The sequence below is a fragment of the Loxodonta africana genome, chromosome 11 (assembly GCF_030014295.1).
Source record: "Loxodonta africana isolate mLoxAfr1 chromosome 11, mLoxAfr1.hap2, whole genome shotgun sequence".
In the NCBI taxonomy this organism is placed as follows: domain Eukaryota; kingdom Metazoa; phylum Chordata; class Mammalia; order Proboscidea; family Elephantidae; genus Loxodonta; species Loxodonta africana.
Window position 1 is genome coordinate 61,259,052 of NC_087352.1, and position 17,406 is coordinate 61,276,457.

The window sequence follows — 17,406 nt, forward strand, 5'->3', positions numbered from 1 at the left end:
ATGTCCACCACATCCCCTACTTGAAAAATGCACCCTTCACGGTTAGCTCATTTAATCCTCATTATATCTGAAAAGGGACTTATCATCATTCCCCTTTACTGAGTGCACATCCCGACGGAAACCAAAGCTCCACGCGGTTTCCTTGAGGACACTCGAGAGATTTAGCCTCATTGGTACTCATTATCTAACGGTCAAAATAAGATTGACAAGCACCTTTCCCCCGGCTCCTCCTTTAAACCAACGTGATTGAGGTGTGCGAGAGAACCCGCGGCCCGGAATGAGGAGAGCGCCGCATTGCTTGGGAGACAGATGGTACGCATCAGCCTGGAGGGTTACTGTCCCGGGCCAACACGACACATCACGGTAGCCCACCCGAGGCTAGCAGGGCGAGGCACCTAGCGCTCCTGGCCCAGGGGGTGGAGCCTGGGTGCTAAGAAGGGGGCGGAGCCACTATCTGCCAGTGAAAATGCGTCTTGTGATTTGTTCTACGTCGCGACCCGTAGAGGTGCCGAGTTGCCGCCCCTTCTTTGGGAGTGGTGGAGATTCGATCATGTGAGAGACGGGAGGCCGGAACTGGGCAGGTTAAGGAGCGCCCAGGGTTTTGACAACAACAAACGGCGACGGCTCCACCGCAGGGTCTATGGCCGAGGCGGTGAGGCCCCCTCGCCGGGCCAAGGCCAAGGGCAGCCGGAGTAAAACCAAGGTGAGGCCTTCTCTCTCCCTCCCTCAAGCCCCGGCGTGTGCGCTCAGGCTACCCTTTCCTCTTCGCCCTCCAGCTGACTCTCTGAGCCCGCTTCATCCCTGCCTCACTTTCCCGTGTTTGATCCCTACACCCATGGACACCGGCCCAGCTCTCTGCCGGCACGCTCCCTGGCTCACTTTGTGAGGAGCCCATTTGTTTTTCTCCCTCTGCTGAGCTCACTGGGTTCTTCCTTTTCGATTCTTGCCGCGAAGCAGCTTTTCTCCTCCCAGGCCCGCCTTTGACTCTCTCTTCTCCTCTGTGACCTGGGAACATTTGCAGTCCCTTCTATGCATAAGGAAACCCTGGTGGCGTAGTGGTTAAGTGCTACAGCTGCTAACCCAAGGGTCGGCGGTTCAAATCCGCCAGGCGCTCCTTGGAAACTCTACTGGGCAGTTCTGCTCTGTCCTGTAGGGTCGGTATGAGTCGGCATCGACTCGACGGCGCTGAGTTTGGTTTGGTTTTGGTTTTGGTTTTGGTTTTCTGTGCATAAAGAGGGAAGGCACTTCTCCACGCGGGGAATGTGCCCTTTGGCAGAGCTTTACGGATAGCGTCAGATATAAACTAGACTAGTGATGTGCCAGTCCTTTTCACTCCCAAAATTCAGGATGGTAGTGGTGCTGCTCCTGTTTGTTTCTCCTGCTCCTGGTTATTTGTGATGGGGCACGAAGGTCTAGAAATTAAGCCAGGGTGTGACTCACGCAGTAGGGAAGCATTTGAATCTTCTGGGTTTCCTGGATTAAACTGAGATGTATTGATGTGGTTTTAAGTTGATTTGTTACCAGGTGCAGTCTAGATTTTTATTTTGTCCCTTGTATATTTTCTACTATACTACATATTTTCTAAAATATTTATTTTGCAGTGGTTCCCCTGGATGATGGACGTAGGTGATTTTGACTTACCTGTAACTGAATTTAAGGAAACAATGAAGTTGGTATTTACATTAAGGAAATAATGAAGTAGGCAGTCCCTTCCTAGAAGTCACTGATGCTCAAGAACATATGTAACTTAAAAATGATCCAAAAGTCAGATTTTCTTATAGGAACTAGGTTATAACAGGAGAGTAGTACCATGTTTAATAAATTGTAAATAACTTAATGTAGACCCTTTTCTTTATAATGTATCTTTAAAAGGCCGTAGTGGAATTATGAGGAGTCCCTCGGTGGCACAAACATTAAGCACTCAACTTCTAGCCAAGTAGTAGTTCGAACCCACCCAGAGGCACCGTGTAAGATGGGCTTGGCGATCTGCTTCTGCCTTGAAAACCCTACGGAGCAGTTCTACTCTGCAACACAAGGGGTCACCATGAGTTGGAATCAACACGACGGCAACTAACAACAGTGGAGTTTTGGACATCAGTTGACCCAGGTCTCTGAGGAGGCACTCTTTGTTGCAAAAGCCATATTGCTACCTACTTCCAAAACATTTTCAAGAGAAATAATTTTGCATCGTATTGAGCTGGTAGAAGACTATCCAGAAGAGGAGGAGGAAGAAAAACCATTACCAGCCATGCGTGAGACCCCTGGACCAAAGCAGTGTGTAACATGTAAATATCATTTGTCTGTAGAGAGCAAAATCTTAAAACTTTTAATTAGAGAAATTAGAAATATTAATCACGTTTTTTTTTCTCCAAATAAGTAATGAAAGTAAAGCCTAGATAGGTTAATGATAAGCCCATAGTAATGCAGTTAATGAGGAAACTTAGGTTAAAGTAAAAAATCCTGACACTCAGTCTAGTAGCTTAATAATTATTTTATTTATTTATATTTATATGTCTCTGCCTATGGAGCCCTGGTGGTGCAGTAGTTAGGAGCTCAGCTGCTAACCAAAGGGTCAGCGGTATGAATCCAGCTGCTCCTTGGAAACCCTATGGGGCAGTTCCACCCTATCCTATGGGGTCACTGTGAGTTGGAATCTGTGGCATTGGGTTTGGTTTTTGGTTTATCTGTCTATAGAGAGAATGTTTAATACTTAAAAATGGTCAGTTATGAGGATTTTTTTCTCTCAAGTTATTTAAAACAAAGTTTCTAAATGAAAAAATTAAAAATGTTAAACTTTTAAATCCATCATGAAAAACCAATTGCTCAGTTTATTGACATATTTTAGGCAACTTCCCTATGCAAACATATTTTGTTTCTATATTTGTAAAGTTTATGAAGAAGTCTACATTTCAGAGGCATTTGGTCAAACAAGAAACAAGCTTTTCTGCACCCTCCAAGTCTAATCAGTCATTATGTCTTGCTAGTTGTACTTCCTAAGTATTTTCCTGATTTTGCCCATTTCTCTCAGTCTTACTACCACGACCTTTCTCCAGAATACCTTCATCTTTGGATTTCTGTTAACCTGGCCTTTCCTCATCATTCTTGCTGCCCATTCTCTGAACTGAAGCTGGCCCGGTATTTTTAAAATAAAACTGCTCAGGCCACTTTCTTGCTGAAAACCCTTAAGAGGTTTCCTGTTATCTGGAAGTTAGAGTCCGAAGTCCTTACTTTGGACAGAGAGCCCCGCATGACCTGGTTTCCATTTTCCTCCTCAGACTGAGGCCTACCACCACTATCTCTTTGGATTTCCAACCGTGTATGTCCTTTCCTGCTTCAGGACCTTTGGCCATGCTGTACCCTCTGTCCTGGCAGTCTTTCTGCCCCCTTTTACCTCGCTCCACTTAAACCAGTTGTCACTGAGTCCACTCTGACTTACGGTGACCCCCTATGTGTCAGAGTAGTACTGTGTCCCATAGGGTTTTCAATGGCTGAATTTTTGGAAATAGAATGCCAGGGCTTTCTCCCGAGGCACGTCTGGGTAAACTCAAACCTCCTACCTTTTGGTTAGCAGCCAGACATGCTTTATTCATGAGGTCTTAGTTTAAACACTAGTTCCTCAGAGAAGCTTTTCCTGATTACCCTCATGTTACCCCCCTGCCCCAAAGTAGCACTCTGTACCCCTTTGTGTCACTTATCTCACTTGTCTTTATGTTGTCAACATTTCTCTTCCCCTTTAGATTGTGAACTAATGAGGGAGGAACCTGTCTTGTTCACAGATGTATTCCCAGTGCCCATTACAGCACTAGTGGTCACTGGATAATGTTTGTTGAATGAAGGAGTAAATGCCAGTATTGAAGATATTTCCAGGCTTTGTCACTCAGAATGATTTACTCCAGAAAACTTTCCCCTGACTTGTGTGAAAATGCAAATGGAAGAAGTCCATGTCACCAGGAGGACCCTCATACTTTTTAGTCTAGAAAATTAATTCTTCTTTCAGAGTAAATAGATTCATTTCCTAGTGCTGGCCATAGTTTGGTCATGGTTATAAAGCCCTGCATTAATGAAACCTTTACTATCTGTGGTATAATTAGTTACCTGGTTATGGAATCATAAAGTGGTGGCCCAAGTTTCAGATCAGGAAGTAAATAGTGTCATGTGGTTTTTCCTTTAGATAGTTTGAGAGGCTTCTGGATTTTAGCAAGCAGCTGACCTACGTTTCTCAGTGTTAATCATCTGATAGATGATTTCACCTTGCTAGCTTGTTATTATTTGGTGCTTATCGCCTGATAGCTAAGAGATAGTCCTAATAATATTTTCATTCTTTTAATATGTTTCTCTGCTAAAATATCACCCAAGCTAGAGGACCCTGACTTTGCTGATCTTGGTAGACTATGGATTTGAAACAGTAGATGCTTAGATTTGAAACTACTCTGCAGAAGTAGTGTGTTTTAAAGTTATATAAAGTATTTTTACAGTTAATATTAGTTTGTAAATGCCAACAACTCACTAACACTAAGAACGTATAGTAACTACTAATGACAGACTGAGATGTGTCCTGGAAAGCTGATAACAGTGAGCTGTTTATAATTCCCATCCTCCATTGTCCCTTGTTGTTAGTTGCCCTGGAGTCAGTTTTGACTCACTGCGACCCCATGTATGCAGAGTAGAACTGTGCTCCATAGGGTTTTCAAGACTGTGACCTTTCGACAGCAGACTGCCAGGCCTGTCTTCCAAGGCTCCTCCGGGTGGGTTCGAACTGCCAACCTTCGGCTGGTAGTCTAGTGCTTAACTGTTTGCGCTACCCAGGATGCCTCTTGCTCCTTAGCCGAGATGATTTCTACCTTTTGACTCTTCCCTTTCATGAGTGTTTATAGGAGTGGAGGTGGGGGATGCTGTATATTATTATTTAGCTCCTTTTGTGCCTCCTATGGTGCCCTGATGGCACAGTGGTTACGAGTTTGGCTGCTAATGAAAAGGCCGACAGTTTGAATCCACCAACCGCCCCTTGGAGACCGTATGGAGCAATTCCACTCGTCCTACAGGGTTGCTGTGAGTCAGAATCGACTTGATGGCAATGGGTTTGGTTTTTTTTGGTGCCTCCTGAGAGTCATTCATTTGTTGAACGAATACTCGTTGATCACCTTCTGGTCTCAGGAACTGTTCTAGGCATTTGGTGTGTAACATACAAGAAAATAAAAAGAATGTGGCCTTAATGAGGTTTATGTTTTAGAGGGAGAAGACAGATAAACAAAGCAAACATAAAATATCAATAAAATATATGTTAGAAGGCGAAGTGGTATGGAAAAAAGAAGAAGAATAGGGCAAGGGTGTGGTGATTACTGGTGAGAGATCAGGATGGGTTGCAGTTTTAAATAGGTGGTCAAGGTAATTCTTCCTGAAGGTGACATTTGACTCAAGTTGTGAAAGAGATGAGTTAGTCATGTGGATACTGGGGATAGTTTTCCAGGCAGAGGCAAGAGCCAGGGCAAAGGCCCTAAGGCAGTGACATGCCTTTCTTGTCCCAGGAACTGGGAGGAGGCAGCATAGTTAGGGTAGTAGGGGGCTGAAATCAGAAAGGTGTAACAAGAAGAGCAGGTCATGTAGGATCTTGTAGGCCATTGTGACGACTTTAGCTTTTACTCTGAGTGAAATATGGAATCATTTTAGGATTTTGAGCAGAGAAGTGACATGATCCAACTTAAGCTTTAAAGGATCACTGTGGCTGCTATATTGAGAATAGACTGAAAGGGAGCAGAGGTAGATTCAGAGACCCAGTAAGTGACTACTGCAATAATCCAGGCAAGAGGTGATGGTGGCTTTGACCAGAGTCGTGGAATTGAAGCTGGTGAGAAGTGCTTGAATTCTGGGGAGTTTTTTTTTTTTAATAACTTTTATTGTGCTTTAAGTGAAAGTTTACAAATCAAGTCAGTCTCTCACACAAAAACCCATATACACCTTGCTACACACTCCCAATTACTCTTCCCCTAATGAGACAGCCCGCTTTCTCTTCTGGGGAGTTTTTGAAGGTAGAGTCAAGATCGGCTGATGGCTTGGATGAAGGATATGAGAGAAGTTAATCAAGGATGACTCTGAGATGGAGAAGGCTGAAGATGGAACAGGTTTTGAGGGAAAGATCAGGAGTGTGGTTTTGGACATGATAATTTTAGAATAAATGTTTCTTAGCCATCCACATGGAGATGTAGAGTAGGGTTGGTTATGGGAATCTGGAGTATGGAGAGAGCTCTGGGCTAGGGGTAAAGATTTGGGCATCATCAGCATATCGATGGTATTTAAAGCCAGAGACTGAATGAGGCCATTTTGGGAGTGAGTGTAGATAAAAAAGACGACCAAGGACTGAACCCAGGAACACTCCAATTTTAAGAGGTTGGGGAGAAAAGGAGGAACCAACAAAGGGGTATGAGAAGGAGCGAGCAGTGAGATAGGAGGAAAACCAGGAGAGTGTAGTGTTCTGGAAGCTGCATGAAGAAAGTGTATCAGGAAGGAGAGAGAGATTAATCATATAAAATGCTGTTAATATAAGATTATTAAGAGCAACACCACAGAAGTAGCATTGTTATGTTGTATTCATAACAAAATGTATAATCTCCACTGTTGTGTAGGATTTTATCTTAGAAATTAATAGATACTCAGGTTTATCATGCATAAACTTGTTTATTGCAAGGAAGTCATGGCAAGGCACACAAGTAAGACCTCACAACATTGATTTGGAACAGGAGAATCAAAATTAACAATTACAATGTTAATTAAATGGCTGAAGTTGAAATCTTTAGAATTCAGGCTTTTACCTTTAACAGGACATCTCAGGAGGAAGGCTTAACCATGGCTTGAACTTGGCGGAGGTCCATCATAGCTAGAGTCCAAGGTGGGCTACAGTAGACAAAATCTTAGTTCCATTGCTACCTTCTCTTGGTGAGTGAGCAGAAATCTAGGGTTTATATGTGAATTTGTCACCTTGGCTCCACAGGACAAGGACCACTGCGATGGCAAAGACTAGTACAGAATGTCTTTTGTCCAAGCTTAGAGAGTAGCTGAATGATGCATCTTTTCTTCAAGGTTAAAGATTAGGGAGGTTGTTTAGATTTATATCGTTTTCTTGTGTCACAGCTTGCCGGGTCATAGTGAACTTCAAGATTGTTTATGTTCTTTACATACTTCACATGCTTCTGTGTTCCTATGTCTAAGTTCAGAAATTTTCTAAGAAACTTTCTTATGACTTACAGGTTACTAATGAGTTGTAGTTAATGTTAGAGAGTCTCATAAAGGTATACATATTTCTATTTCTAAATTCATATTATGAGTGCTTATACATATGTGTTTTGAAAGCATAACGATAACATATACCTTATGGGATCTGAGGTTGTTACAGAAACATACAGAACACCTACCCTTCCACACAGCCTTTCTACTTGTTTAGCATTCTTGTATATCCCAAGGAGAGCTGGTGAAGTTGCTCTGAGAGCTCCTGATTTGACAGTTAGGCCAATGTGTCCAAGCCCTTTTTTTATCTATTCTGTTCCAGACGTTGTGCAAAGTGCTAGAGACACAGACATGAGTGGTAAACTGACACTGCCTTTAAAATAATCCGATGATAAGTATTCTACAAAATGTGTAAAATCAGACCTTCCATCATTTGTGAAGAAGCAGCTCATCATTATTTTAAAGGAAGGAAAGGAATTATAACTTTTTTATTGAATAAAATTCATAGAACTTCAAATGATGGGTAGAAGCTTAACAGTTTGTTATATAGAACTTTAAAAAAAAAACTTCTTTTTTCTGATTATAAAAGTGCTTACTTTAAAAAAATGTACATATGAATGTATGTCCCCACGCACGTACAACCCAGAAATGAAATTCCCAGAATTCGGTCTCCTGGAGATGACTGTTGATAGCAGTTTGTTATGGGTTCTTCTTTTCTTCCCAGGAATGCGTCAGTACTCCAGAGCATATTTACTGTAATGATAGAATTGTGTTTTTCTGTGTTTGTTAACAACTCATCTATATAATTTCCTGAAATTTTTTTCTCCTGTGGAATGATTTCATTATTGGTTCTCTACTGTATGCAACTCTTACTTGGAGACAAAAAGTAAAGAAATATAGATTCTTCTTAATCTGCCTGGACATTTTTATCAGAAATTACTATTGCCACTCTTGCTCTTTTTTGATTGTTGTTTGCTTGATAAATTTTTTCCATCCGTTGAGTTTCAGTTTATTTGTATCTTTAAGTCTAAGATGTGTCTCTTTTAGGCAGCATATACATAGGGTCATTTTTTTTATCCACTCCCTGTCTCTTTATTGGTGCGTTTAGTCCATTTACATACCTATTGATAAGTACGAGTTTAGTACTGTCATTTTGCTGTCTTTTTGTGTATGTGTGTTGTTGACAGTTTCTTTTTTCCAGTTAATTTTCTGTGCGGAGTAGTTTTTCTTTATATATTGTCTTTTCCTCTTTTTCGTTGTTGTTGATTTTGTACTTGCTGAGTCTTTATGTTTTTCTTGTTTTTTATTTTGATGTGTAGGATTGTTAGTTTCCTTTGTGGTTACCTTAATATTTATCCCTATTTTTCTAAGTTTAAACCAAACCTTTATTTCTTTATATCGCCTTGACTTCATCTCCATATGAAAGATCTATGACTACATTTTTTAGCCCTTCTTTTGTTCATTTAATGTTGTCGTCTTTTACATAATGACGTCTCTGTTTCCCTGTTTTGAGCGTTTTAGCCTTGATTTATTTTTGTGATTCCCCTATCTGGGTTGATAATCTGGTTGCTCCTTTTTGTGTTCTAGTCTTGGGTTATTATCTGATGTTATTGACTTTCTAACTAGAGGACTTCCTTTAGTATTTCTTGTAATTTTGATTTGTTTTTTGCAGATTTCCTAAACTTTATCTGGAAATGTCCTAATTTCGCCTTCATATTTGGGAGACAATTTTGCTGGGTATATAATTCTTGGCTGGCAATTTTTCTCCTTCAAGGCTTTATGTATGTCATCCCATTGCCTTCTTGCCTGCATGGTTTCTGCTTAGTAGTTGGAGCTTAGTCTTATTGACTCTTCTTTGTAGGTGACTTTTTGTTTGTCCCTAGCTGCTCTTAAAATTCTTTCTTTGTCTTTGGTTTTGGCAAGTTTGATTGTAATATGTCTTGGTGACTTTCTTTTGGGATCTACCTTGTGTGAGATTCGATGAGCATCTTGGATAGATACCAAGGAAGTTTTACGATATCAAGGAAGTTTTCTGCCAACAAATCTTCAACAATTCTCTCTGTATTTCCTGTTATTCCCCCGCCCCTCCGCCCGCCCTGCCCTCCTCTGGTACTCCAACCACTCATAGGTTGTTTCTCTTGATAGAGTTCCACATAATTCTTAGGGTTTCTTCATTTTTTAGAATTCTTTTATCTGATTTTTCCTCAAATTTGTTAGCATCCAGAGCTTTATATAATTTGATATTGACTGTTGTCTCTGAGCCATCTATGAGCTACTCTATTAGTTTATTTTATGTTTGCTTACTGTATCCTAGCTTATTGCTTTGTTTTGTTTTGATATGCCCATATGGGTTGCTTGAGTGAGCTAGCTTGACTGTTTTCACCTTTGAAGCTCTCACGTTCTGTCACCAGATGGCTAGAGCTGTTATCAGGTATATTAGTCTAGGAGTCCATTCACTTTTCTTGTATGGATTCAGCTCAGGTGTCCAGGTAGCTGGTCATCAAATGTGTGGTACAAGCTCCGTCCTACAGTCTTAGAGGGGCAGGGGTGATTGGTGTAGGTACTGGTATCTGGTTGCAGCAGGGGGTCACGCTATGAACAAGGCAGGGGGCTGAGAATCATCCCCCGAGTGTCTCTGAGGAAAGCACGTCCCTCTTCCCTAGAGCGTATAGGTAGGTGGGTTTTGCAGATGGTCCATGGGCACCCAGCGCTTCTGGTTGTAAGGACTAGGAGGTACCAGTTATCCTTGGACCCCGGTTGCAGGTGGCTGGGTGACCTGAGTGGAGCCACCAGTCCTTAGGCCCCTGATGTGGGTAGGTGAGGACCCTGTTTAATAGGCAAAGCGGTGTCAAACATCAGATACCCACCTCTCCACTGCACAGCTATAACGGTTGCAGTCTGGCAACAAGGGCCTGTTCCCCTGAAACAGGCCCACACAGGTCCATGCAGGAGGGAAAGGTATTCAAAGTCCATAGACCGTTTATGCCTGGACAGGAGCCGCTTCTGTCCTGAGCTCCCCAGGTTAGTGGACCTGGCAAATGATCTTTTCCCCCAGTTGTGAATTTATTCCTTCTCCAAGGCCAGGAGAATGGCTCGGGATGCTCACAGGGCCTATCTCAGGCCCAGGGAAATCAAGAGCCTCTGAAGCCAGCTTGGGGGCGGGGGGCATGGTAAAATATATGCAAGTACTTAGCTTTTGCCAAGAGTGCCATTCTTCTCTGGTTCTGAAGGTGTGAGTAAGCTATGCGGCTGGCTGCTTCTCCCTGAGGAAACTGCCAGCCCACCACAGCCGCTCCTGGGAATGGTGCTGAGGGATCCTGGCGATTTAGGTCTGGCAACTCCTCTCAGCTTCTGAACTGTCTCTCCCTCCCCCTGCCTCTCAGTCTGTTTTCTAACTTTGGCTTTGGTGTTCAGGGCTCCTAGCTTGTCGTAAATATAATTGTTTCACTTGTTTTTCCAGGTCTTTATTGTGAGAGGGATTGCCAGAAGCGTCTCGCTATTCCACCATCTTGGCACCGCCCATCGGTGTCAAGTGCCTTATCTTCACTCTCACTAATTCTGACCTCCATTGCCTCAGTTCTGCTCCTATGACTTTGACTGAGTTGTCTAATTCTGAATTTCTGTTTTTTTGTCTCTCTGTGAATTCTTGCAGACTATTAAATTTGTCACTATGCTGTTCTCTAATCTTCTTAAGTTCCTCAAATGGTATGCTTGGACATATTTAGTTGTAAGAAAAATGCCTTTTGCTTAAAATAAACTTACACATGCACTAACTTTTGCACCAAAAATCCAGAAAACCAAACCCACTGCCTTTGAGTCACTTCCGACTCATAGCAACCCTATAGGAAAGGATAGAACCGCTCCATAGGGTTTCCAAGGCTATAATCCTTACAGGAGCAGACTGCCACATCTTTCTCCTGTGGAGCAATTGGTGGGTTTGAATGGCTGGCCTTTCAGTTAGCAGCAGAGCACTTTAACTGCTGTACCACCAGGGCTGCTTCCCAAGAGGGGCTAGATAGGTTAAAAAAAAAAAATGGTCTCTGTGTTGATCATCTGGCCACATTGTTGTTGTTGTTAGGTGTTATCGAGTTGGTTCTGACTCATAGTGACCCTATGTACAGCAGAACAAAACACTGCCTGGCCCTGTGCCATCCTCACAATTGTTGCTATGTTTGAGCTCATTGTTGTAGCCACTGTGTCCATCCATTTCCTCTTTTTCGCTGACCCTGTCTTTTACCAAGCATGATGTCCTTCTCCGGGGACTGGTCCCTCCTGATAAGATGTCCAAAGTATGTGAGACAAAGTTTTACCATCCTTGGTTCTAAGGAGCATTCTGGCTGTACTTCTTCCAAGACAGATTGGTTTGTTATTCTGGAAGTCCATGGTATATTCAATATTCTTTGCTAACATCATAATTCAAAGGTATCAATTCTTCTTCAGTCTTCCTTATTCATTGTCCAGCTTTATGTGCATATGAGGCGATTGAAAATTCCATGGCTTGGGTCAGGGGTACCTTAGTCCTCAAAGTGGCATCTTTGCTTTTTAACACTTTAAAGAGGTCTTTTATAGCACATTTGCCCAGTGCAATGGGTTGCTTGATTTCGTGACTGCTGCTTCCACTGGCATTGACTGGATCCAAGTAAGATGAAATCCTTGACAACTTCAATATTTACTCATTTTATCATGATGTTGGAGCCCTGCTAGTGCAGTGTTTACGAGCTCAAAATTTCGGCAGTCCGAATCCACCATCCACTCCTTGGAAACCCTATGGGGCAGTCCTACTCTGTCCTGTAGGGTCACTGTGAGTTGGAATCTACTTGATGGCTACAGGTTTGGTTTTTTTTGGGGGCGGGTATCATGATGTGCCTGTTCCCAAGAAAGGTGATCCATCCGAATGTGGAAATTATCAAACAATATCGTTAATATCACACACAAGCAAAATTTTGCTGAAGATCATTCAAAAGCAGCTGCAGTGGTATATCGACAGGGAACTGCCAAAAATTCAGGCCAGGTTCAGAAGAGGATATGGAACCAGGGATATCATTACTGATATCAGATGGATCCTGGCTGAAAGCAGAGAATACCAGAAAGATGTTTACCTATGTTTTATTGACTATGCAAAGGCATTCGACTGTGTGGATCATAACAAATTGTGGATAACATTGTGAAGAATGGGAATCCCAGAACACTTAATTGTGCTCATGAGGAACCTGCGCGTAGATCAAGAGGCAGTTGTTCAGACAGAACAAGAGGATACGGATTGGTTTAAAGTCAGGAAAGGTGTGCGTCAGGGTTGTATTCTTTCACCATACCTATTTAATCTGTATGCTGAACAAATAATACGAGAAGCTGGACTATATGAAGAAGAACGGGGCATCGGGATTGGAGGAAGACTCATTAATGACCTCATTATGCAGATGACGCAACCTCACTTGCTGAAGGTGAAGAGGACTTGCAGCACTTTCTAATAAAGATCGAAGACCACAGCCTTCAATTTGGATTACACCTCAACATAAAACAAAAATCCTCACAACTGGACCAATAAGCCACATCGTGATAAACAGAGAGAAGATTGAAGTTGTCAAGGATTTCATTTTACTTGGATCCACAATCAACAGCCTTGGAAGCAGCAGTCAAGAAATCAAAAGATGCATTGCATTGGGCAAATCTGCTGCAAAAGACCTCTTTAAAGTGTTGAAAGGCAAAGATACTGCCTTGAAGACTAAGGTGCGCCTGACACAAGCCATGGTATTTTCAATTGAATCATATGCATGTGAAAGCTGGGGAACGAATAGGGAAGACCAAAGCAGAATTGATGCCTTTGAGTTGTGGTGTTGGCGAAGAATATTGAATATACCATGGACTGCTGAAAGAATGAACAAATCTGCCTTGGAAGAAGTACAACCAGAATGCTCCTTAGAAGCAAGGATGATGAGACTGCCTCTTACATAGTTTTGGTATGTTGTCGGGAGGGATCAGTCCCTGGAGAAGGACCTCATGCTTGGTAGAGTACAGGGTCAGCAGAAAAGAGGAAGACCCTCAACAAGATGGATTAACACAGTGGCTGTAACAGTGGGCTCAAACATAACAATGATTGTAAGGATGGCGTAGGAGTGGGCAGTAGAACTGGGCACTGTGCTACATAGCGTCGCTATGAGTCAGAACCGACTGAATGGCACCTAACACAACAACAACAATGATGTTGCTTATTGGTCCAGTTGTGAGAGGATTTTTGTTTTCTTTATGTTGACGACGTTAGCTGTTGCTATTATGATGATTATGATTATTCCCAGAAGGTAGATCTGTTGGGTGTGGGTGTGCAAATTTGGGAGTATAGTAGTAGCATTAGCATCATTTTGCTTAGTTGAAAGGGAGAATTTGAAATTGCCATGGCAATTCTGCAGGGGTTTGAGAGTAACCAGATAGCTGGAGCTGGAGCAAAGTGTTGGAGAGGGAAAAAGAGGTTAAAAATCACCTGAGGAACAGTCTAGGGAAGAACCCTTGGTGTGGCTGCCTGATGGAGAGGTGGGTTTGTTGAGTGTTCCTGAATCCTCTGGCTCATCTCTTGACTGCTTCCAGCTTGCTCACTTCTCTGTCTTTCTCCCAGTCAGCATTTAATACCCTCAGAGATCTCTTTTGCTTAAGGAAAGAGAATAAAAATCTCCGTCCATTCTACATTTCATTTTCAGCTATGTACTTTTCATTAAGCTCTAAACTCACCGAATGTCTTTCTTTTTTTAACAGCTTTACTGAAATGATTCACAGACCATACAATTCACCCATTTAAAGTGTACAATTCATTGTTTTTAGCATGTTCACAGGGTTGTACGATGATCACCAAAATCAGTTTTAGAATATTTTTAACAACCCAAAAAGAAACTCCGTACTCATTAAGTCCCTTTCCATTCCCTCTCCAAACCACCAGGACCTGGGCCACCATTATCTATCTGTAGAGATTTTCCTATTCTGGACATTTCATATAAATGGAATCATGTAATATGTGGTCCTTGTGACTAGGCTCTGTCACTTAGCATAATGTTTTTAAAGTTCATCCATGTTATGTTGTAGAGAAGTCAAGTGGAGCCACGAGGAGCCCTCACCACTGCTCTTGAGGCCGTGTTGCTTGGTGATGATCACAGCAAACCCCTACTTCTCCCCATATCCATCCCAGAGGTCCTGCGTCCCCCAGGAGTGTTTGAAGATTTGCAGGGTGTGGGCATGCAAGGTTGGGAGTAGCACCATTAAGTGGAATGCTTCATTATTATTTATGGCTGAATGACAGCCCATTACATGGATGAACCACATTTTATTTATCTGTTCAGCAGTTGATGGACATTTGGTTTCTTCCCACTTTCTGACTATTATGAATAATGCTGCAGTGACCATTCATGTACAAGTTTTTGTGTGGATGTATGTTTTCATTTTTCTTGCATATATACCTAGGAGTAGAATTGCTGGATCATATAGTAACATTTTGAGGAACTGCCAAACTGTTGCCCATTTTTAAATTGGGTTATTTATCTTTTTATTATTGAATTATAAAGGAACTTTATATATTCTGAATTTTCAACAGTATTTCTGCTAGTGTCCTTTGCCTGCTGCAGGATCCAATCCAGGATCCCTCATTGCATTTAATTGTCATATCTCCTTGTCTCTTTCAATCTCTGATAGTTCCTCAGTCTTTTCTTAACCTTTCCTGGTTGTAACACTTCAGTTATTGTGTAGACTGTCCCTTAATTTGGAGGTTTGTCAGGTGATTTCTCAGAATTTAGTTTGAGATTATGCATTATTAGGAAGGATGCCACAGAAATGATGTGCCTTCTCTGAATACCACATCAGGGGGTGTATGATGTCAATGTGTCTTACTGTTGATGTTAATACTGACCACTTGGCTTAGGTATTGTCTGCCAGGATTCTTCACCAAAATTTACTATTTTTCCCTTTGTTATTACTAAATATTTAGGAGGAGATACTTTGAGACTATGTAAATATTGTATTTCTGCTTAAACATTTATTTATTCATCTCACTATCATCCATCAGTAGATCTTACTTGTGGCACTTATTACCGTGGTGTTCTAATGGTGGTTTTCTGTTTTTCTCATTCCTTCTATATTTATTTATTGAGATTCTTCTGTTTGTTTATTTATTCAGTTATTTGTGGTAGTAGGGGCTCACGGGTATTTATTTTTACCTCTGAGTTATAGGGGCCCTGGTGGTGCAGTGGTTAAGCATTTGGCTGCTAACTGAAAGGTTGACTGTTCAAATCCACCAGCCACTCCTTGGAAGCCCTAGGAGTCAGTTCTGCTCTGTCCTGTAGGGTCGCTGTGAGTTGGAATTGACTCGATGGCAGTGGGTTGTGAGTTATAATTTAATACTGTATTTGTTTATTTTGTTTCTCAAATTGTTCCAACTTTTCCTGCCTGAATTTTGAGCAAATATGTTTGCCCAGATGAAGACAAAAACCTCCTGAGGCCTAAGATACTTGAGACTGTTCTATTTTACTTAACCTCTAGCAGAATGAAGAGCAAGCTAATTAAGACTTTCTTTCTCCATTTTTAAGTCATGATTTGCTGCTTTTAGGATTAGAGTAGTAAAGCTCCAAACTCAACACACTCAAAATTGCATAATACAGAATATAAAACATACTGCTTATGAAGTGAATTTAGATTCTATTTGTTAAATGATAAAATTTAGATTTTATATACAGTTTAAAAATTCTTCATGTTGAAAACATCAATTACTGTTATAAGTTATTTCACATTATAAATCTTGTTTTTAGGAAAAAAAGAAATGTGAAACCCTTCAGAGAGAAGAGCCTGATGAAATCTCCCTTCCAAAAACTTCCAGAGAGCAGGAGATCCCACCTCCAGTTTGTGAAATCAAAGGAGACCATTTGAAAGCATTAGCTGATTCCCAGCTGCAGAATGATGCCAGTGAACAAAATGAGAGTGAAATGTTTGATGTACCACTCACCTCCTTAACTGTGAGCAGTGATGGGTCCGCATCATGTAACACCGAGACCCTAAAGGACTGTGTCGAGGATGAAGAAATCAAGCCAAAGATTGACCCCGGAGACAACACTGGAACCAAAGTAGAGCCTCCCGAGAACTTTACAGAAGTAGAGGAAAATAAATCTGTACAATGTGGACCTTCAGAAAGCACGTTGCAGTCTGATTTTTCTCATCCTCAGCAGGAAGTGGGAAATTTACATGTCAGAGAGACTCACAATAGGACAGAAGACAAACAAGCCCAGGGTCTTTCTTTAGAGGTGCTACACAGTGTCGGCTTGCAGAGTTCCTGTGAAGTCACAGATGTTCTTCAGCCACCTAGAGTGAAAAAACTCTATCCCCAGTTGCCAGCTGAGATGACTGGAGAAGAACCAGCTTTGGTGGCCGTGAAACCCTTAGCTCGTAACGAACGACTCTACCCGGAACTCCCATCACAACCAGAACTAGTACCATTTACTAAAGAACAGTTGAAAATCTTTGAGCCTGGTTCATGGCTGGAAAATGTTGAGTCATACTTAGAAGAATTTGACAGCATGGCTCATCAGGACAGGCATGAATTTTATGAGTTGCTTTTAAACTACTCACGGTGTAGGAAGCAGCTGCTGCAGGCTGAAGCTGAGCTACTTACCCTGACGTCTGATTGCCAAAATGCTAAAAGCCGACTGTGGCACTTTAAGGAGGAGCAAATGTCTGTACAGGTATTTTTTCACTAGTGTTCTGTAGAGCTTGCAGGAGCTTGGGAATTTGCAGTGATGCTGCAATCCCTGTGATGCCTTCTAGGTCTGGAGTTGACTCCTCCTTCCCACACTGACCTTATCTTGGTCTGGAGTAGTACCACACAGAGGTCACAAAATCAGGTGCCTACTGGGCCACGCAGGTAACCTGAAGGAGTGAAGCAGGCTACGTGGGACAGTGGTGATTGGGAATCTCCTGCTCTGTCTAGAGGGGCAGCCACTCTTGAGTTCTAGGGGATGGTTTTGTTGATCCAGCATTGCCACGTCTTTTGATTTTTCCAAGATAAGCTAGAGATCTGGGTTTTTATTGAAGGATCCTGATTTGTAAATGCTGGCAACTAATTAAATACGTACACAAACAGAGTATAGGCCAAGAAAATCATGTCTCCAGACTAAATTCAGCTGTGCGGCATTACTTTGGACCTTGGGCATAATGCCATGACCA

General features: G+C 42.0%; 1 protein-coding gene across 5 annotated transcripts in view; it reads left to right on the top strand.

The window, feature by feature from the left end:
* The first annotated feature begins 535 nt into the window (after positions 1-535).
* EPG5 (ectopic P-granules 5 autophagy tethering factor) overlaps positions 536-17,406 on the top strand; it is a 114,183-nt gene continuing 97,312 nt past the window's right edge. For 2 of the 5 annotated variants that reach the window (XM_064294575.1, XM_064294576.1), the window contains exons 1-2: positions 2,294-14,443; positions 15,999-16,925. In XM_064294575.1, the coding sequence (XP_064150645.1) occupies positions 14,273-14,443; positions 15,999-16,925 (1,098 nt within the window). In that variant the 5' untranslated portion in view covers positions 2,294-14,272. The other 3 variants (XM_064294578.1, XM_064294577.1, XM_064294579.1) reach the window with 3 other exon arrangements.